Source organism: Carcharhinus amblyrhynchos, chromosome 24, assembly GCF_965287045.1.
Source record: "Carcharhinus amblyrhynchos chromosome 24, sCarAmb.v2.hapA, whole genome shotgun sequence".
NCBI classification, from domain to species: domain Eukaryota; kingdom Metazoa; phylum Chordata; class Chondrichthyes; order Carcharhiniformes; family Carcharhinidae; genus Carcharhinus; species Carcharhinus amblyrhynchos.
In genome coordinates this window covers 3,791,637-3,813,489 of record NC_137347.1, presented here as the reverse complement: position 1 = coordinate 3,813,489, position 21,853 = coordinate 3,791,637, and the positions used below count along the sequence as shown (strand labels likewise).

Sequence of the window (21,853 nt, the reverse complement as noted above, 5' to 3'; positions counted from 1 at the left end):
CCTGTTCCCAACTTACGAGCAAAAACTGAAGTGGAAGAATCCATTAAAGAAAGTTGTGCAATGTTGGTCTGAGGAATTGGATGATCTCTTACAGGACTGCTTGGAATCAGTGGATTGATCAGTATTTAAAAACTCTGTGACCAGCCTGAACGAACATGCCACTACGGTAACTGACTTCATTAGTAAGTGTGTAGAAGACTGTGTGCCAAAGAAGCAAATCCGTGTGTTTCCCAACTGGAAACCATTGATTAACAGGGATATCCAATGCTTGCTGAAGGCCAGGTCTGAGGCATTCAAGTCAGGTGACCCTGACTTATACAAGAAAGCCATCCTGTTATCTCCTTTTTATCAATTTTTAGTTCCTCCAGTATCTCAACTGCCTTCTCTTTCACAATGATTTTGGAAGCACCTTCTTTCATGATTAAAAACAGATGAAAGTTCTGACTTAGTACGTCAGCCATGTCTAACCCTCTGTGCGTAAATCTCCTTTTTGGTTCCCAATTGACCCTACTCTTGTTTTGACCACCCTTATTATTTGTGTGCCTACAGAGGATTTTTGGATTCCCTCTTATGTCTCTTTTCAATCTCACTTTTGCTGCACTTATTTCTTTTTTCACTTCCTCTCTGAGCTTTCAATAATAAGCCTGATTCTTAGTTATGTTATCATTTTGACATGTCATAAACACCTTTATTCTGCTTCATCTTATTCTATCTTTCTTACTGTAGTTTTATTTGTTTTACCTTTTCTCAAAAGAACTGAACTGTTACAACACAGAAGGAGGTCATTTGATCTATTGTGTTTGCACTGGCTCTCTAAGCATTTCACTTAGTTCCATTCTCCTTCCTTCTGGTTGTTACTCTACAATGAAACTGTCTGATTTCTTTTTAAGTCATGATGTGGGAATGCCGGCGTTGGACTGGCGTAAACACAGTAAAAAGTCTGACAACACCAGGTTTTAGTCCAACCGATTTATTTGATAATACTCACAAGCTTTCGAGGGGACTGCCTCTTCGTCAGGTGAACTCTCCATTCACCTGACGAAGAGGCAGTCCCCTCGAAAGCTTGTGAGTATTATCAAATAAATCGGTTGGACTAAAACCTGGTGTTGTCAGACTTTTTACTTCTTTTTAAGTGCCAGGATTGAACCTATTAAGGCAGCACAGTGGCACACTGGTTAGTGCTGTTGCCTCACAGCACCAGGGACCCAGGCTTATTTTCTCACTTGGGTCACTGTGTGTGCGTTGGTTTCTTCTGGGTACTCTGGTTTCCTCCCACGGCCTGAAAGACATACTGGTTAGATGCATTGGCCATGCTAAATTCTCCCCAGTGTATCCAAACAAGTGCCAAAGTGTACCATCCTAGTTTCAGATCAATGGCTACAATATTGATGTTCCACTGTACGTAGAATTCCTGATCATGATTTGTTTTCCAATCTTCCTCCTATACAGCTAAACCATGGACTTGGTTCTAGCTGCAGTCCTCAGCAGAACCATCTCTCTCACCAGTGTTCAGAACTGCATACTAATTGGAGAGCAAGGTGCACTGAAGCAACTCCTGAACTACCTGAAATAAAAACAGAAAATGCTAAAATATTCACTAAGTTTAGTAGCATCTGTGGAGAGAGATACAGAGTTGGGAGGGTATGGCCATGAGAATCACATTATACTCACGATGACCTCCCCCCGATTCGCCTGCCCTGGCTTGACTTTGTTGCTACAGTCACTGAGGAGCTCCGTATAACTGGCTTCCCTGCAAACCTCAGTACTTGTTTCACAACTGCAAGGGATGGTAGCCAGCAAACCCACACCTCATTTCTCAGGGGGAGCACTAACCAGATTGCTGGATGGATTGCAACAGATGCAGGATGCACTCTATCCCTGGTCCAGAAGGTATCCTTCCAGCAGAGTCAATAACCCTGCCTAGGATCTAGTGGCGGCCAAGTGAGTGCCAACTCAGTGCAATAGAGGATTTTGCAGCGGTGCTGCAAGAAGATGAATGATCTCCTTCACTCAGCCAAGGTAAGTGTGCCTAACACACTTTTTTTTCTGGATCCGCCCACACTCTCCTTGTAGCTCCAACCTTACCTCTCATCCAGCCACATGGAACTTTGCCTGTATGGAGGTCCTTCTCTCCCTTACGTGAATCACCATGTTCACTCCTAATCACTGCCATGTTACTCACATCCAGCTCCCATTCAGATCCCATGCTTGCCTCACACATCACCATCTTAGATGTCAGGACTCCTGTCTACACATTCCCCACCTGTGTCGTTGCAGGACAAACTCAACCATAATAACCATGAACAAGCACACCCTGCTGGCGTAATACCAAAGTTCAGAACCCTCAAGCCATTTGAGGAGAGAGCACTTGAGAAGTCTCATTGCCTTCTGTCCAAAGGGATGCTGCTGTCATTTCAGCATAATGAGGCCAACACTGTGGGGTTGGAGAGCTTAGTGTAGGACGTGCACTCCATGGCAGGGGATGTCCACACCATGGTTCAGCTCTTGACCTTCATATCTGAGGGCATGTCCATCACACAGGGCTTCAACTGCATGGTGCAGGCATTGGTGTGAATCCATAAAAGTCAGCAGCAGAGGACAGCGGGCTTCTGGATCTCACTCCAGCTACCTCTCTATCATGTGGGAGACCACTGGGCCCATCAGCACACAAAGGGATGAAGACAATCTTGGTCACAGCCTTCCACCCAGGAGACCCTGGGAAGTGTTCAGCCCATCTGAGTCACCCCTTCTTGAGAATAAAACTTCTCCTACCCAACACACTGATGAGGGCAGCACTGCAATACCAATGCTGCCCGAAAGCAGACCAGGTCCTGCGTGGGATGCCCACCAAGGTCATCTCAGGCAACAGGGCGTGGAAGTCAGCAGACCTCTTCAACCTTAGCTGCGGATCCTAAGGAAGCACAAAGACATAGTGAGAGAGTGAGGAAGAGTAAGATATGATAGGCACCTATTTGGTACGGGTAAAAGTAGGCACCAGTGTGGCAAGGTCACCATTGTATATAGCTAGAAATAATAAATCATTCTGTTCGCTCACAGAACCTCCATCTTGTCATTTTATGCCACCAAGCTTGATGAACATACGCGCACACCTGGCATTTCATTTCCATGGAGTGTAAGATTGGCTGTGCTATGTCTCTGACATAAAGAAACCCTGCTGCAGGCGATCCCTTCCTCCAACCCCTGGAAATCCTTCCCGAGGCCCCAGTTGGGAAGGAAACCCCCCCCACCACCATTCATCAAGACAAGAACATTTCTCTCGACATGGATGTTAGGGAACTTGGGAAAATAAATAGTGGTGCCTTGAGGAGTGTACATATTACAGGGGAGGAGGTGCTGGAAGTCTTAAAGCACATCAAGGTAGATATAATCCCTGAGACCTGATGAAGTGTATCCCGGGACATTGTGGGAAGCTGGGAGGAAATTGCAGGTCCCCTAGCAGAGACATTTGAATCATGTCTGAGGTGAGGTGAGGTGCATGAAGATTGGAGGATGTCTTTGTTTAAGAAGGGCTGCAGGGAAAGCCTAGGAACTACCTGTTGTGGGTAAGTTATTAGAAGGTGTTCTGACGGAGAAGTTCTACAGGCATTTAGAGAGGCAAGGATTGATTAGAAAGAGTCAGCATGGCTTTGTGAGTGGAAGATCATGTCTCACGAATTTGAGTTTTTTGAAGGGGTAACCAAGGACATAGAAAACTACAGCACAAACAGGCCCTTCGGCCCACAAGTTGCGCCAATCACATCTATACCTACTAAGCCATAGAACTATCTGTAACTTCCAATGCCATTAGATCCCATATACTCATCCAGAAGTCTTTTAAAAGACCCCAGCGAGTTCGCCTCTACCACCACCGACGGCAGCCGATTCCATTCACCCAGAAGGTAGCTGAGGGCAGTGCACTCGATGTTGTCTAGGTGGATTTTAGCAAGGCCAAGGTACTGCATGGTAGGTTGCTTCATCACATTAAATCTCACGGACCCAGAGTAAGGTAGCCAATTGTGTACAAAATTGGCTTGATGACTGAAGACAGGGGGTGGTTGTAGAGGGTTGTTTTTCGAACTGGAGATTTGTGACCAGCGGTGTGTTTAGGGATTGGTGCTGGATCCATTGTTAGTTGTCATTCATAGTAATGATTTGGATGAGAGTTTAGGAGAGATGATTAATAAGTTTGCAGATGATACCAAGATTGGTGGCATAGTGGACAATGAAGGATTATCTAGGATTGCAATGGCATCTTGATCAATTGGGCCAATGGCCTGATGAATAGCAGATGGAGTTTAATTTAAATAAATGTGCATTGATGCATTTTGATGGATCAAACCAGGGCACAAGTTAGTTAATGGTAGGGCACTGGGGAGAGTTATGGAACAAAGCGATCTGGGGTACAGGATTATAGCTCCTTGAAAGTGAAGTCACAGCTGGACAGGATGGTGAAGAAGGCATGCTTGGATTCATTGGTCAACTCAATAGGCTTCATGATTCGCAAAGCCCTGACCCTCATTGCTCCGTGCATCTGTGTCTTCCATCCAAGTGCTTTCCATTGCCTACGTGGATTTCTGCTCTCATTCACACTATCCCCTCCAACACTTCAGCCACATTCTTACCTACCGCAAAATAATATCAATCCTGACCTTGCATAGCACCAAAGTGCATCTGAGGGAATGAGTGATAACATGGTCTGCATCCTGATGGGGCCCCAAAAAACGGTGTCAGTCATGAGCTTTCTTTTTCACTGCATTTCCCTTCCCTCAAGTGAAAAGCTCTTTATGCCTCATGATGAGGGTAGCTCCCCATTATTGATGCCCCAAACAGTCCTTGCAGCCTAGCCCTCTCACAAAACAGGACAGGACCCCAGGACCTCATAATCATCCCCAATACTACCCCTCTGTTGTGGCTACCTCCCTCACTGTTTGCATCTCCTGACAGGAAAGGGCACCCACTCAACAATTGTTTGAACTCAAATCCTGCATGGAGAAACTGGAAAGTGATGCCTGCTTGGCAGCCACCATATCCCTTTGGACAATGGGACAACCCAATAGGAAACAAAGGGAAGGCCCGTGAGTTACATTCTGAAGAAGTCATATTCAACTCAAGCCATTAATTCTGTATCTCTTTCTGCACAAATGCTACCAGCCTTGTCATGCATTTTCAACACTTGGGGTGGAATTCTCCCAAAAAACTTCTGAAGTGTCAAATTTGCATAAAATATGGAATAAAATTTTTATGGATTTTTCAGTGGGACTTTCAAAATGAATCTCCCCAACTATGTACATCACAGAGTGCCCTAGCCTGAATCAAGATGAAAAACCAGGGGTGGAGCCTGTTCCTGCTGGAGAGGCCAGCAGCATAGTGCCAAGCGGTCCATTGTGCTGATCTGTCAGTGCTGAGATTGGCACATGTGCAGCAGCCCTGCAGTACCAACCTCCTGATCACTGGCCAGCTCGATTGCGGGCTAAACCTGCGACCTCACATCACTGGCAGTGCAACCTCCCCGGATGTGATCCCTCCCCCCCGAACTGCCCCAACAATCCTGATCTTGCCAACAACAACCCACTGCCAAGCTATCAGTGCCTGGGGGCATACCCCACTTACCCCAGATTTCCCGGAGGGCCTCCATGGACCACCCTTCACTCCAGTGAGGTTGGGCCGCCAGCTCAGTCTAAGTGGGGAGCTGTTGTAAACTCCACTGGAATTAAAGACTCCTGGTGGCGGTGGCCGGGGGGTGGGAGGTGGAATGCTACATTCAAATGCTCATTGTAATATTTAAATTAGCTCCGTGACCACTTTTGATGACGCTGGAAATCTGGCAGCCTGAGACACCATGGTGCCCAGCTGGAAGCCCTCTACACAGCCTCCGCTTCTGTCTCCTTACCACCGCAGTGGGCTGAGAGAATCACCCCCCTTTCTGTGCTTACTTTAGTTTTCCAGCATCCAAAATACTTGTCTTTTTTTCCTTCACTACCTGCCTAGTCCTCCTTTTACTGACTGGCAGTCATCCATTCCCTCTTCATCTGCACCCCCTTAAACTTAGGGGCAACCACATCTAGAAACATGCTCCACATATAATTCTTAACAGATGTATCACAGTGATGCCAGCTGCCACTGTAACTCCAACACTGGAGCAGGCACTTCTCCAGCGAACGGCATTTTCTTCGCATGCAATTGTCTTGGACAAGCAAAGCATTCTAGAATTCCCACTTGTTCCAGGATGTGTATTCCGTGGGACGAAGGATCCAAGCAATAAATCTATTTACTAGACTAACTAATCTTAACAAAAATAAACCAAAGATTTATTAAAAACAAACACTTTGCTAGTCAACACTCTCCTTTGTAGCTGACAATAATTATCATTTTCTTATATTGCTCCCTGACACTCATGATCAGTCTGCTCTGTTGTCAAACTCCGATAGATTCCCTAAAATAATGCGAATAAGGAATGTTGGCAAATTGATTTACCATGAGGGCCATCAAACTTGCTCTTGTTCTTACCTGATTTTCTACAGTCCAGCAATATTCACCGGATAGTATTCATACCTAGGATGACTGAGAATGTTTGCAGGAAAGATTACTATTTTAGCCTTAGTGATGGGAAAGTCTTTAATGATAAACTGTCACTTAGAATAAACAAATCACTGAAAAGCCAGCACATGTTTGTTAAAGATAAGTTGTATTTAAATAAATTGAGGTTTCTGATGAGGTAACAGAGAAGATTGATGAGAATATAGATGTGATATTTCTGGATTTCCAAAAGGTGTTTGTCAAAATGCCCCATAATGGTCTTTTCAGCAAAACTCATGAAATAAAGGGACAGGTCAGACAGGAAACAGAAAGTAGTCACTAGTGAGTCATATTTTAGCCTGGAGCCAGATATAAACCACAGTTCCCCAGGGGCCATACCGAATCACAAGAAAAGGATGCAGAAAAGATGACCAGGAATGATTTCCAGAGATAAGGGACTTCAGTTATATGGATAGACTGGAGAAACCAGGGTTGTTTTCCTTCAAGGAAAGATTACAATTCAAAATCAAGAAGAGTCTGGACAAAATACACAGAGAGATATTGTTCCCATTGGCAGAAGGATCAAGCATGAGAAGACACTGATTAATGGGGATTGACAAAAGATGTAGCAGTGACATGAGAAAATACTACTTTGCTGCGAGTGGTAAGGATCTGGAATGCACTGCCTGCGAGGGCGATGGAGGCAGATTTAATTGTGGTTGTCAAAAGGGAACTGAATAAGCACCTGAAGAAAAACAAATTAAGAGTCACAAAAAAAGTTGAGACTGGTTACATTTGGTCTTACACACACCAAACATGGACAGAATGGAATGAAAGGCCTCTTCCGTTGTTATAATCATTCTATGATTCTATGATTTACTACTGAGAAACAAGGAATCATTTTCTTTCGTTATCTAATCTAACCACCACCAAAAATTGTATTTTTATTCATTATTGAAGTGGCTCCTGTTTTTATAATCGATGCACATTAAAATCTTGAAATCAATATTAGTAATGTGAATAGGTAAATATCCACAAAAGTCTCTATTTGTTTGAATGCTGGGTATTAAACAGTTTAAATAGATTAATGCCTCACTAAAATAACAGCAGTGTCACACAAATGTGTTAAGTGTTTTTCTACTTACATTGACAAGTTATATGTTAGTCATTATTTTTAACATTTAGAAGTTTTTGCACTTTCCTCACATTAGTTATAGCAGTGTGTCAAACTTTGATGTTGTCACTGTCCAGTCAATTTTCAGAATTTAAAATTTACAGGATGTCTAGGACTGATCAAAAATTTAATTATGAAATTTAAACTATCAAAAAATGGCAGAGGAACCTAAAATTATTGCATGCTTCTGACTTTAATTTTAAGATTAAACAAGTGGAGTTTAAATAATTTTAATTGATGGATGTTTTTCCTGTAGCTCCCCATGAGATGTGTAGGGATGACTACATCATGGCAATGACCTGGAAGAGGACTGCAGCTGGGGGATTGGTTTATAACAAGTGTCCTCCGAATGCAACAGGTAATATGACAACAATAATGTCACTCTTTGCAAGGAAATGCCTCAGCTTTTTTTAGTTTATTTCTTGCACGTAAATCCATGTTCCATCACAGTAATCCAGTTGATAGGCATTCACATTTTAGAAATATGAAAAAGAGGCTATTGCAATTCCAGGCTAACAATGATTCAAAGGACAATTACTTGACAACAAAAGTCTGTTAATTGATGAATTGAAGATTTAAAATCAGAAGCCCCTGTTTTTACTGCATAAGCTGATAATTTAATGTGCTACTGAATGATTTCCTCTTGTGCTTTGAAGCCTGTTTCTGTTACGTATCTATTGTTATATTTTAATGCATTTTATTGAGTGTGCCAAGGCCAATTGGTTAAAGTACTTGGAGTGAGAAGTAATGGATCACTATGGATGATTGTTGCTCATTAAAACAACAATATGCAGTCACAACAAAAATAGGAACTCACATTTGTAAAGCATCATTAAATTGAATAAAACATCCTTAGACATTTCAGAAGAAGAAAATGAATAGTGAGTGAAAGGGATGGGTTTTAAGGATGTCATAAGGCTGCGGTGAAAGAGGAACAATATGCTCACCACACTTTATCTGATGAACTTTCTGAGTGAGACATGGAGGAAGTTGAAAATTCCTGTATCAGACCAGCTGCTCTCATTGCTGCTCAGAATGCTAGGAATGCTTCAATAGCTTGACAGTTCAGATAGTCATTCACACGGGATCAAAGTAACTATCACATTCTTCATCCCAATGTCACTCACCATTTCTCCCATCCCTTCCACCAACAGCAAGCACACTTGGTTTGATTGATCAGAGCATTGAACATAGGAATTAGGACATCTTGTTGAAGTTGTACAAGATATTGGTAAGGCAACACTTGGAATACTGTGTATAGTTCTGATTACCTTATTGTAGAAAGGATATTATTAAATTGGAATAAGTGCAGAAAAAATTTACTGAGATGCTACCGGACTTAGTGTTTTGAGTTACAAGGAGAGACTGAATAGGCTGGGACTTTATTTCCCTGGAATGTAGGAGACTTAAGAGTGATCTTCTCTAGATTACCTATGACCCTCTATAAAATAATGATGGGGCATAAATAAGGTAGATAGTCAACATCCTTTCCCCAAAAGTAGGGGAGTCTAACAGATGAGGGGTAGAGATACAAAAGGGTCCAGAGGGTGGTGAGTGACTGGAGTGAGCTGCTAGAGGTAGCTGTAGACACAGGTACAGTTTTGCCTTTTAAAAAGCACTTCGACAGTTACAAGGGTAAAATGGGTTGAGAGGGATATGGGTCAAACATGGGCAATTGGGATTAGCTTAGTGGTAAAAACTGGGCAGTATGGACAAGTTGGGCTGAAGGGCCTGTTTCTGTGTTGTAAACCTTGATGACTCTATAACACAAAGCAGCCCTGAAACTGCCATTCACTCATTACACATCCATCTATTTTTTTTTTGTCAATTCATATCTGCACACTCATTAAAAATCAGTTGGCAATCTGAGTTGATATTCAACAAGCAGGAATGAAAAACTTGGAATGAGATTTAAATTAAAAATCTTTGTTAAGAATATCTAGAGAAATGGGGCTTAATACATTTTCATTAACACCATGTGCATAGAGTGAACTACAGAGATTTTATTTACCCATCCCTACTACTCTTAGTATGTTCTCTTATTCACCTAGGCAGTCTCTTGCAGTCGAAGATGACTTACTTCCACATTAAAATCAGTTCTCAGATGATTGAGGAGTCTAATGCATGATCTACAGTCTTTGTAACAGGTGGTGCAGACAGTAGTTGGAGGAGCAGGTCAGCAGGATGTGCAGGTTGCCTCTCATTCCTTTCACTGTGGGCTCTTGGCTCCAGCTTGCTGTAGGTTATGAAACCCGAGATGTTTAGCTCTTTCCCAGATGCTTTTCTTCCACTTTGGCGGTGTTGGGCCAGGAACTTTGCACTTTCTCAAGGGAGTTTTGAAAAGTAGAACAGAGTTGAGGAGGAACTTCTTCTCTCAGAGGGTAGTGAATCTCTGGAATTCTAAACCCATTGAAGTGGTGGAGGCTACTTCGTTGAATATGTTTAAGTCACTGGTAGATAGATTTCTGATCGATAAGGGAGTTAAGGGTTATGGGGAACAGGCAGGTGAGTGGAACTGATCCACTTCAGATCAGCCATGATCTTATTGATTGGCGGGACAGGCTTGAGGGGCTAGATGGCCTACTCCTGCTCCTATTTCTTATGTTCTTATGTACCATCTACAGGATGCACTGCAGCAGCTCACTAAGGCTCCTTGGACAGCACCTTTCCAAACCTATGACTTCTAACACCTAGAACAATAAGGGCATGAGATCGCCAACAATTGCAAATTCTCTTTGAAACCAAATACCATCCGGACTTATAAGTATCATGCTGTTCAATCACTTTAACTGGGTCAAAATTCTGGAACCTCCTACCTAATAATGCTGTGGGTGTATCTACACCACAAGGACTACAGTGATTCAAGAAGATGGCTTCACCATGACCTTCACAAAGGAAATTAGGAATGGGCCATAAAATGTTGGCTTAGTTGGCAACACCCACATCTCCTGAAAGAATTTAAAAAAAAAATGACACTTAGTCTTGTCACCTTTTGCTTTGCAATGTCAACTGCACTATTTGTGATGGACCACCTATAAACTTCTCTTCCTCCCTTATATTTTGGCTTTCTTCTACAGAGTGGCACAACAAACTTGCGTGGCACAATGCAGTTGTGTTTCAGAAAGATGCATGCATTTGAGAATTTGTGCTGAGAGGAAAGATGTGGGAAACAGTGGCATCGTAATAATGCCTGGTCTGTTAATCCAGAGGCCCAGGGTCATGCTCTGAGGACACAGGTTCAAATCCCATCAAGGCAGTTAGTGGAATTTAAATTAGAGTTAGTCTCAGTGGTCATGATCATGAAACTTTCATCAATTGTAAAAACCCAGGAAGGAAATCTGCTGTTCTTTACCTAGTTAGGCCTTCATATGACTCCAGACCCATTGCATATGTGGTTGATTCTTAACTGCTTGCTGAAATTGTTACCATTACTGAGACCAGTTTTATATTACATTTTTTAAGTGGACTTAAATTCCACTATGGTGGGATTTGAGTGCTTGTCCCCACACAGCATTAGCTTGGGCCTCTGGATGACTATTCGTTCAGTGACATTAGCATTACACTACTGATTTTCTCCCATGCATCACAGCCTTTGGCCAGCCTAACTCCATTGGTGATTTTATTTTCTTTTGCCTTAAAATGTCCCCAATACAATTGAGAAAAGAAGCTTATCTTTGCATTCCTGGAATTGTCAGTAGTTTTAGCAAAGGAGAAGGAGGCCTTAGCCCAGCAAGATCTCATGATAGGTGGCTGAAACATTATTCACATTCTTTTCTCACACCTTGGACTTCAGGAACAAAGATAGAAACACACCAGGAAGAATCTCTGCTCAGGTATAGAATAAAAAATTTGAAGGAGATGATGGATCTCTGGATCATCTCTGGAATTCTCTGCCCATTGAAGTGGTGGAGGCTACCTCGCTAAATATATTTAAGTCACGGGTAGATAGGTTTTTGATAGACAAGGGAATTGAGGGTTATGGGGAGAAAGCGGGAAAGTGGAACTGATCCACTTCAGATCAGCCATGATCTTATTGAATGGCGGGGCAGGCTCAAAGGGCTAGATGGCCTACTTCTGCTCCTATTTCTTATGTTCTTATTATGTTCTTATGGATCAGAGATATTGGTCAGGAAGTAATTATGCACTTAGATAGCTCCCACCATTTCATAGGGAATGGAAGTCATAGGTGACATAGTTTTCAAATTGTAAATAACCTAGGAGTGTTTTTTCTGCTCGTGCAGACATGAACAATTGTCATGGAAAAGCATGGGAGGTAAAGGTGATGAGGAATGCAAAGATCTTAGAATCATAGAATCACTAAAGTGCAGAAGGAGGCCATTCAGCCTATCGAGTCTGCACCAATGACAATCCCATGCAGACCCTACCCCTGTAATTCCACATATCTACCCTATTAATCACTCCAACCCATACACCCCAGGACACTAAGGGGCAATTTAGCATGGCCAATGCATGTAACCCGCACATCTTGGGACTGTGGGAAGAAACTGGAGCGTCCAGAGGAAACTCACACAGACACGGGAGTACATACAAACTCCACATAGTCACCTAAGCCAGGAATCAAATCCAGATTCCTGGAGCTGTGAGGCAGCAGTGCTAACCACAGTACCACCATGCTGCTATTTATCTAAAGAGATGTATTTGGAGATGACCTTGTCAGTGATAGTCTATGAGAATAGAGAAATCACAGGAAATGGCTTTGCAGAATAATGAGTAGAGGTTAGAATCTAGAGGTACAGAGTCACATGTCATTAAAATAGTATCACAGTTTAACAAGGTTACAAAAATGAAAAACAAAATTCTGACATTAATTTCTCAGGGAGGAAAATGAAAAGCAGAAAGTTAATGTTAAACAACGCTTAGAATACTGTGGACAGTTATGGTCACAGTATAAAGGCACTGCAGAAGGTCCAAAAAAGATTTACAAGAATTATACCAGAAGCAAGAGATTATAGCTATCAGAAATGATGAAACAAATAAGGCTTTGGTCCTTAAACAGAACACTGAGGTGTGATTTAATAAAGGCCTTTAACATTATGAAATAATTTAACAGGGTTGACAGAGAAAAGATGTTTCTATTTGTGAGGAGTCCAAAATTAAGGGATATTAATGTGAAATAGTCTGTAATAAATGCAATAAAGATTTCAGTAGAAATGTATTTACCTAAAGAGAGATCATAGAGTCATAGAGGTTTACAGCATGGAAACAGGCTCTTTGGCCCAACTTGTTCGTGCCACCCAGTTTTTATCACTAAGCTTGTCTCAGTTGCCCGCAAATGGACCATATCCCTCTATACCCATTTTATTCATGTAACTGTCTAAATGCTTTTTAAAAGACATAATTATACCCCTGTCTACTACTACTTCTGGCAACTCATTCCACTCACCACCTTCCATGAAAAAATTGCCTCTCTGAACTCTTTTCTGTATCTCCCCTCTCACCTTAAACCTATGCCCTCTAGTTTTAGACTCCCCTACCAACAAAAGATGTTGACCTTACCTATGCCCCTCATTATTTTATAGACCTCTATAAGATCACCCCTCAGCCTTCTATACTCCAGAGGAAAAAGTCCCAGTCTACCTGGCCTCCCCTTATAACTTAAAACATCAAGTCCAGGTAGTGTCCTAGCATATCTTTTCTGCACTCTTTCTAGTTTAATAATATCCTTTCTATAATAGGGGGACCAGAACTGTATACAGTATTCCAAGTGTGGTCTTACCAATGTCTTGTATAACTTGAACAAGAAGTACCAACTCCTGTATTCAGTGTTCTGACCAATGAATCCAAGCATGCCGAATGCCTTCTTCCTCACCGTGTCCACCTGTGACTCCACTTTCAAGGAAATATTAATGTACCCCTCAATGTTAATGAGGTGAGAAGGTGGAATTTATTACACTAGCAATAATTGCGGTATAAAGCATTGGTGCATTTAAGGAGAAACTAGAAATGTATGAGGGGAAAAAAGAATGGAAGGATAGGTTGATCACGCCATATGAAGTAGGATGGAAGAACACTTGTGAATCTTCCACCTTCTTCTATCAGGAAAAAGATACAAAGGCCTGAGGTCATGTACCAACTGACTCGAGAACAGCTTCTTCCCTGCTCCTGTCAGACTTTTGAATGGGCTTGCCTTGCATTAAGTTGATCTTTCTCTATACCCTAGCTATGACTGTAACACTACATTCTGCACTCTCTTGTTTCCTTCCCTATGAATGGTATGCTTTGTCTGTATAATAAGCAAAAAACAATACTTTTCACTGTGTGTTAATACATGTGACAATAACAAACCAAATCAAACCATAGGTATTGACACAGCCCAGTTGTACAATGGCTTGCTTATTGATTATATATAAATGCGTTAAAATTCATTAAAATTAGATTCTCACCCGTTGTGGGTGTGAAGCTCATGATGTCATTGGTGAAGGACATGAAAAAATGGGAACACGATCATTCTCGTGTTTCATGATTCTCTACAGATTATTTGCCTGCATCGACGATCCTGCGGACCGCTACCGCAAGCTCAAAATCGCCTTCAAAACTCTAAAGAAGAAATTAATTTTCCAGCATTTATTTAATTTATAATATTGCAACCTATATGTATTTCACCTAGTGCTATGTAAATATCTGATGAAACAAATTACTGGAGTACATTTTTCAGATACTATCCTTGAGAGGTTTATGTAGACACACATCCAAGAACTGAACAGCACTCATAACACTGCTAGCAATAACTTTCTCAATGATGTTGGTAGATCCTACATCACTGACTACGTCATCAACAACGTGGGATTTGAATGTGTCACTGATACGCAAACTTGTTTCTTTATGTAATCCTCCTGGTCTCAAGTTCCACACTTCTTTGATCCATTTCTTACAACGGCAATCCATCCAGCCTTTCTCATGAACATTGACAGCAATGCCTTTTTGAAATTTCTCTTTAGAGAGAGTTTTTTGCTTGAATATTACCATCTAATTTTATACCATCCACTATACAAAAACAAACCACTGCGTATCACGTCTCCTTGTTTCTAGTCATATGGTTTTCTTCACTAATCTTGATAACAGTCTTGTTTGCTGGCATGTGGACGTTGATCATGTTTTAGGCATGTTTTCAGTGCAAGCCAATTGAGATGCATTCTTCTCTCAATGTTGGATGATAAAATGCTGGAATTTTATTTTGATTTGAGTTTAGGTGACTGATGCTGTGAAATTTTTGTTTTCTGATGGAATACTAAATTCTGTGATTGTTCCATGTAATGAATCTTGTGAAGCATCAGGCACTGGCCATCAATTCTGGAACGCCATCTTTCTTCACTTGTCTGACTGTGTAGTGTCAGATGGTTTTACCGGTGATAATATGACTATTTTGTCAATGCTCCATAACCCATTCTGCCATTTTTTTTCTCAGTGAGATGTAACTTGCTCGGTCTGCTTCTGCTGACGCATTTATTCGACAGCATCTTTTATAATTTATTGGATATCTTTTTTGAGTCGTAGAAATATAGAAAATAGGAGCAAGAGGAGGCCATTCGAGTCTGCTGTGCCATTCATTATGTAAAAAGTCTGACAACACCAGGTTTAAGTCCAACCGATTTATTTGATAGTAAACTCACTAGCTTTCGGGGTTAGCCCCTTCGTCAGGTGAATGGAGAGTTCTGGCCTCAGACAGAGCATATAAAGCACAGACAGTTTACAGATTACTGATTAGAATGCGAATATTTACACCTAACCTGCTGTTCAAGTCTTAAAGTGGCCGACAGTGTGAGTGGAAGGAGCACTGATCACAGATTAAAGAGATGTGTATTGTCTCCAGACAGTACAGTAAGTGAGGTTTTGCAAACCCAGGCAAGCCACGGGGGTTACAGATGGTGCGACATGAACCCAAGATCCTTGTTGAGACCGTCCTCATGTGTGCGGAACTTGGCTATCAGTCTTTGCTCAACGACTCTGCGCTGCCACATGTCGTGAAGGCCGCCTTGGAGAACGCTTACCCGAAGGTCAGAGGCTGAATGCCCGTGACCATTGAAGTGTTCGCCAACAGTCTTGCCTGGTGATTGTCGAGCGATGTTCATTCATCCGTTGTCATAGCGTCTGCATGGTCTCCCCAATGTACCATGCTTCGGGGCATCCTTTCTTGCAACGTGTCAGGTAGACAACGTTGGCCGAGTTGCAAGAGTATTTACCGTATACCTGGTGGATGGTATTCTCATGTGTGATGATGTCATCCATGTCGATGATCCGGCATGTCTTGCAGAGGTTGCTGTGGCAGGGTTGTGTGGTATTGTGGTCACTGTTCTCCTGAAGGCTGGGTAGTTTGCTGCGAACAATGGTCTGTTTGAGGTTGCGTGGTTGTCTGAAAGCAAGAAGTGGGGGTGTGGGGATGGCCCTGGCGAGATGTTCGTCCTCATCAATGATATGTTGAAGACTCCGGAGAAGATGTCGTAGCTTCTCCGCTCCGGGGAAGTGCTGGACGACGAAGGGTACTGTGTCCACCATGTCCCGTGTTTGTCTTCTGAGGAGATCGGTGCGGTTTTTTGCTGTGGTGCATCGGAACTGTCGATCTATGAGTCGAGCGCCCATATCCTGTTCTTATGAGGGCATCTTTCAGTGTCTGGAGGTGTCTGTCACGATCTTCCTCATCTGAGCAAATCCTGTGTATACGGTGGGCTTGTCCATAGAGGATGGCTTCTTTAACATGTTTAGGGTGGAAGCTGGAGAAGTGGATCATTGTGAGATTGTCTGTGGGCTTGCGGTACAGTGAGGTGCTGAGGTGACCGTCCTTGATGGAGATGCGTGTGTCCAAGAATGCAGCTGATTCTGGGGAATAGTCCATGGTGAGTCTGATGGTGGGGTGGAACTTGTTGATGTCATCATACAGTTGTTTCAGTGATTGTTCACCATGAGGCCAAAGGAAGAAAATGTCATCGATGTATCTAGTGTATAGCATCGGTTGAAGATTCTGTGCAGTGAAGAAGTCTTGTTCGAACCTGTGCATGAAGATGTTGGCATATTGAGGTGCGAATTTGGTCCCCATGGCTGTTCTGTGTGTCTGGATGAAAAACTGGTTGTTGAAGGTGAAGACATTGTGGTCCAGGATAAAGCAGATGAGTTGTAAAATTGCATCTGGAAACTGGCAGTTGTCGGCATTGAGTACTGAGGCAGTCGCAGCAATGCCATCGTTGTGGGGGATGTTGGTGTAGAGTGCCGAGACATCCATTGTGACGAGGAGTGTCCCTGGTTCAACTGCTCCACGTGTGCTGAGTTTCTGTAGGAAATCCGTAGTGTCGCGACAAAAGCTGGGGGTTCTTTGTACAATGGGCTTCAGGATGCCCTCAACGTAGCCGAAGAGGTTCTCACACAGAGTCCCATTGTCTGATAAGATGGGACGGCTGGGTGTGTTTGCGTTGTGTATCTTTGGGAGGCAGTAGAGATCTCCAACGCAGGGATTACGTGGAATGAGGGCACGGAGTGTGCTCTGAAGGTCCGGAACAAAGGTCTTGATCAGATTGTTGAGTGTGTTCTTTGGTCGGATCTATGGGTAACTGTCTGTAGTGTTCCTCATTGTTTAGTTGTCGGTATACTTCTTTATAGTAATCCGTTCTGTTCAGTATGACGATGGCCCCTCCTTTGTCTGCTGGTTTAATGACAATGTTGCGGTTGGTCTTGAGAGCATGGATGGCCTTGCGTTGTGCTTGGGTGATGTTCGGGGCTGTCTTGTGAGTGCGGCTGATGAATCTGGTGTTAACGCACCTCCTGATGGTTTGGGCATACAAGTCCAGTCGAGGGCAGCGGCCTTCTGGAGGAGTCCAGTTGGTCTCCTTCCTCTTAGGTTGCTGCACTATGGACCTCTCTGTCGGCTGTTCTGGTTCATCGGCTGTCTCATTGTGTTCGCTGTTGGCCTCTTGGGGTTTGTGGAAAAACTCCCGCAGCCTCATTCGCCTGATGAATTCCCCTGTGTCTGCTGCGAGACTGAAGGGGTCCATTTTGGTGGTGGGGCAGAAATTGAGCCCTCGGCTGAGAACTTCTTGGGTTCATGTCACACTATCTGTAACCCCCGTGACTTGCCTGGGTTTGCAAAACCTCACTTACTGTACTGTCTGGAGACAATACACATCTCTTTAACCTGTGATCAGTGCTCCTTCCACTCACGTTTAAGACTTGAACAGCAGGGTAGGTGTAAATATTCTCATTCTAATCAGTAATCTGTAAACTGACTGTGCTTTATATGTTCTGTCTGAGGCCAGAACTCTCCATTCACCTGACGAAGGGACTAACCCCGAAAGCTAGTGAGTTTACTATCAAATAAATCGGTTGGACTTAAACCTGGTGTTGTCAGACTTTTTACTGTATTTACCCCAGTACAACGCCGGCATATCCCCATTCATTATGAGCATGGCTGATCATTCAACACTATAGTCTGATGCTGCCTTCCCTCCGTATCCCCATATTCTTTGATCCCCTTTACTTCAAGTGCTTTACCTAACTGCTTCTTGAAAACGTTCAGTGTTTTGGGCTCAGCTGCTTTTTGAGGTATTCCATAGGCTGATGACTCTCTGGGTGAAGGAATGTCTCCTCATCTCTGTCCTAAACCATCTACCCTATATCTCCAGACTGTGACCCCTGGTTCTGGAAACCCCCACCATTAGCAACATTCTTCTTGCATCTACCCTCTAGTCCTGTTAGAATTTTATAGATTTCTATGAGCTTCCCCTCATTCTTCTGAACTCCAAAGAATACAATCGTAACCTACTCAATCTCTTCTCTTACGTCAGTCACATAATTCCAGGAATCAGTCTGGTAAACCTTGTCTGCATTCGCTTTAGAGGAAGTATACCCTTCCTCAGATAAGGAGACCAAAACTGTACACAATATTCCAGATGTGGCCTCACCAAAGCTTTTATCATTGCAGCAAGACATCCTTGCCCCAGTACTTGAAACCTTTCACTACGAAGGCCAATATATCTTTTCCCATTTTTACTGTGTGCTGCACCTGCATGCTTATCTGCAGTGATTGGTGTATGAGGACACCTAGGTCTTATTTCCTTGACTTAATTTATGACCATTCAGATATTAATCTACTTGCCCACTTTTGCTTCCAACGTGGTTAACCTCACACTTATTATACTGCATGTGGCAATTATTTGCCCAAATCACACTGAAGGATCTCTGCATCCTCCTCACAGCTCACCCTCCCATGCAGCTTTGTGTCATCTGCAAATTTGGAGATATTACATTTAGCTCCCTCATTAAATCATTAATGTATGTAGTGAATAGCTGGGATCCAGGCACTGATCCGTACGCTACCACACTAGTCATTGCCTGCCATTTTGAAAAGGACTTGCTTATGTCTACCAAACAGTTTTCTATCCATCTCAATACACTACCCCCAACCCAGTGTGCTCTAATTTACAAGCTAATCTCTTTTGTGGAACTTTGTCAAAAGCCTTCTGAAAGTCCACAATCCACTGGCTCCCTCTCAACAACTCTACTAGTTACACCCTTGACGAATTCCAATAGATTTGTCAACCATGATTTCCCTTTCATAAATCCATGCTGACTCTGTCCAATCCTGCCACTGTTTTCAAAATGTTTTGCTATAAAATCTTTGATGGATTCTAGAATTTTCCCCACTACCGACATCAGGCTTACTAGTCAATAATTCCCTGTTTTATCTCAACCTTGCTTTTTAAATAGTGGGGTTACATTAGCTACCGTGTATTCTGTAGGAACTGTTCCTGAGTCTGTACAATCTTGGAAGATGACAATCAATGCATGTACTATTTCTCTGGCCATTTCTTCAAATACCTTTGGGATGTAAATTATCAGACCCTGGAGATTTATTGGCCTTCAATCCCATCAGTTTCCCCCAATGCCATTTCTCCACTAATACTGATTTCATTTAGTTCCTCCCTCACATTAAACCCTGTGGTTCCCAACGTTTCTGGTATCTTATTTGTGTTCTCTTTCGTGAGACAAAACCAAAGTTTTTGTTTTCAGTTGGTCAGCCATTTCTTTGTTCCCATTTTAAATTCTCCTGTTTCTTACTGTAAGAGAACTACATCTGTCTTTACTAAATCTTCTTCTCACATATCTATAGAAACATTTGCAGGCAGTTTTTATATTCCTGCAAGCTTGCTTTCATACTTTGTTTTACCCTCTTGATTAATCCCTTGGTTTTCCTTTCTAAATTCTATACTGGTCCCAGTTCTCAGCTCTGCTGTTTCTCTTGGCCAATTTGTATCCTCTCCCTTAGATCTAATACTATCTCTAATTTCCCTTGTGAGCCACCTTTCCAGTTTTATTTTTGTGCCAGAAAGGAATTAAGAATTGTTGTAGTTCGTTCGTACGCTCCTTGAAAATTTGCCATTGCTTATCTACCGTCATCCCTCTAAGTAATGTTTCTCAATCAATCATTGCTAACTTGTGCCTCATACCATCGTAATTTCCTTTATTAAGAGTCTGGGCCCTCATCTTAAAATCAACCTCGTCATTCTCCATTTGATGACAAATTCTATCATGTTATGGCTGCTCATCCCCAAGAGGCCTCGCACGATTAGATTGACAATTATTCTTTCTCATTACACAATATCCTCGAATTATTTTCTCAGAAGCACTAAACTCAACTGGTGCTGCACATTTTTTAGTCCTCTCCATAAATGCTACAACTTACATTCTATATCGCAATACATACTTGTTATTCTTCCTTGAAGACATCATGATAACTCATACAAATTGGCTGTCTTCTTTAGATGCGAGATTGCTGTTAAAATAAAGATTCTCAGGCGTACCTTTACATTAATGAACTACAGTAATTACTGGTAATTTTTAATAATCGCAAAATGGTTTGATCTCTGAAAAGCTAGTGATGATGCTTACACAAGGTATGTGAAAAATTACATTTTGTTTAGTCAAAAGTCCTGGGGTCAACCTTCACATGAGATCAACTTCTGCAGGAGTATATGCAGTAATTCTATGCATTCCTCAATAGTTTACCAAGCAAAGTCCCCAAACCTGACATTCCAATAGTTTATAGGAAGATGGGGAGCATAGGAATAGGGGTATGCCCTATGGCCATCCGAAGATGTTCTGCCATTCAATAAGATCATACTTGCTTTTGACCCATATCCCTTATTACCTTTGCTTAACAAAAAAATCTATCTCAGATTTAAAATTAACAACTGATCTAGCATCAACTGACATTTGTGGAAGTGAGTTGCAAATCTCTACCATCCAGCAATCATTCTTATAAACCTATGTTGTACTCCCTTCAAGATCAGTGTATCCTTCCTATGGTGTGGTGCCCAGATCTGCTCACAGTACTCCATGTGGAGTCTAACCAGGGTTTTATGTAGCTGCAGCATAACTTCAGTGTCCTTATTTTACAGTCCTGTCAATATAAAGGCCAGCATTTCCTTACCCGTTTTGATTATTGTCCGCACCTATTTGTGGTATTTTAAAGACCAGAGCCCAAGTCTCTTTGGATAGCCATTATATTTAACTTCATACCATCTAGAAAATATCCTGATCCATCCTATTTCTCGTCAGTATCATGCAGAAAGACATGGAAGCTAGTGAACTCGGGGAAGTAAATAGTGATATCTTGAAAAACGTCCATATTACAGAGGAGACTGGAGGTCTTAAAACACATAAAGATATATAAATTCCCGGCACCTGATCAAGTGTGTCCCAAGACGTTGTGGGAAGTTAGGGAAAAAATTGAACTACAGACTGGTGAGTAGTGGCTAAGTTATTGGAGGAGATTCAGAGAAACAAGATCTACAAAGAACAGTACAACACAGGAAACAGGCCTTTCGGCCCTCCAAGCCTGTGCCGCTCATTGGTCCAACTAGACCATTCGTTTGTATCCATCCATTCCCAGTCTGCTCATGTGACTATTCAGCCAAGTCTTAAATGATGCCAGTGTGTCTGCCTCCACCACTCTACTTGGTAGTGCATTCTAGGCCCCCACCACCCTCTGTGTAAAAAACGTCCCTCTGATATCTGAGTTATACCTCACCCCTCTCACCTTGAGCCCGTGACCCCTCGTGACCATCATCTCCGACCTGGAAAAAAGCTTCCCATTCTTCACCCTATCTATACCCTTCATAATTTTGTACATCTCTATCAGGTCTCTCCTCATTCTTC

General features: G+C 42.4%; 1 protein-coding gene across 5 annotated transcripts in view; it reads left to right on the top strand.

Annotated features, from left to right (window-relative positions):
- The window catches only part of adgrb2 (adhesion G protein-coupled receptor B2), a 930,376-nt gene that overhangs the window by 380,597 nt on the left and 527,926 nt on the right, over positions 1–21,853 (top strand). For all 5 annotated transcript variants that reach the window (XM_080211622.1, XM_080211621.1, XM_080211620.1 and 2 more), the window contains one exon: positions 7,947–8,048. In XM_080211622.1, the coding sequence (XP_080067748.1) occupies positions 7,947–8,048 (102 nt within the window). The remainder of the gene's footprint in view (positions 1–7,946; positions 8,049–21,853) is intronic.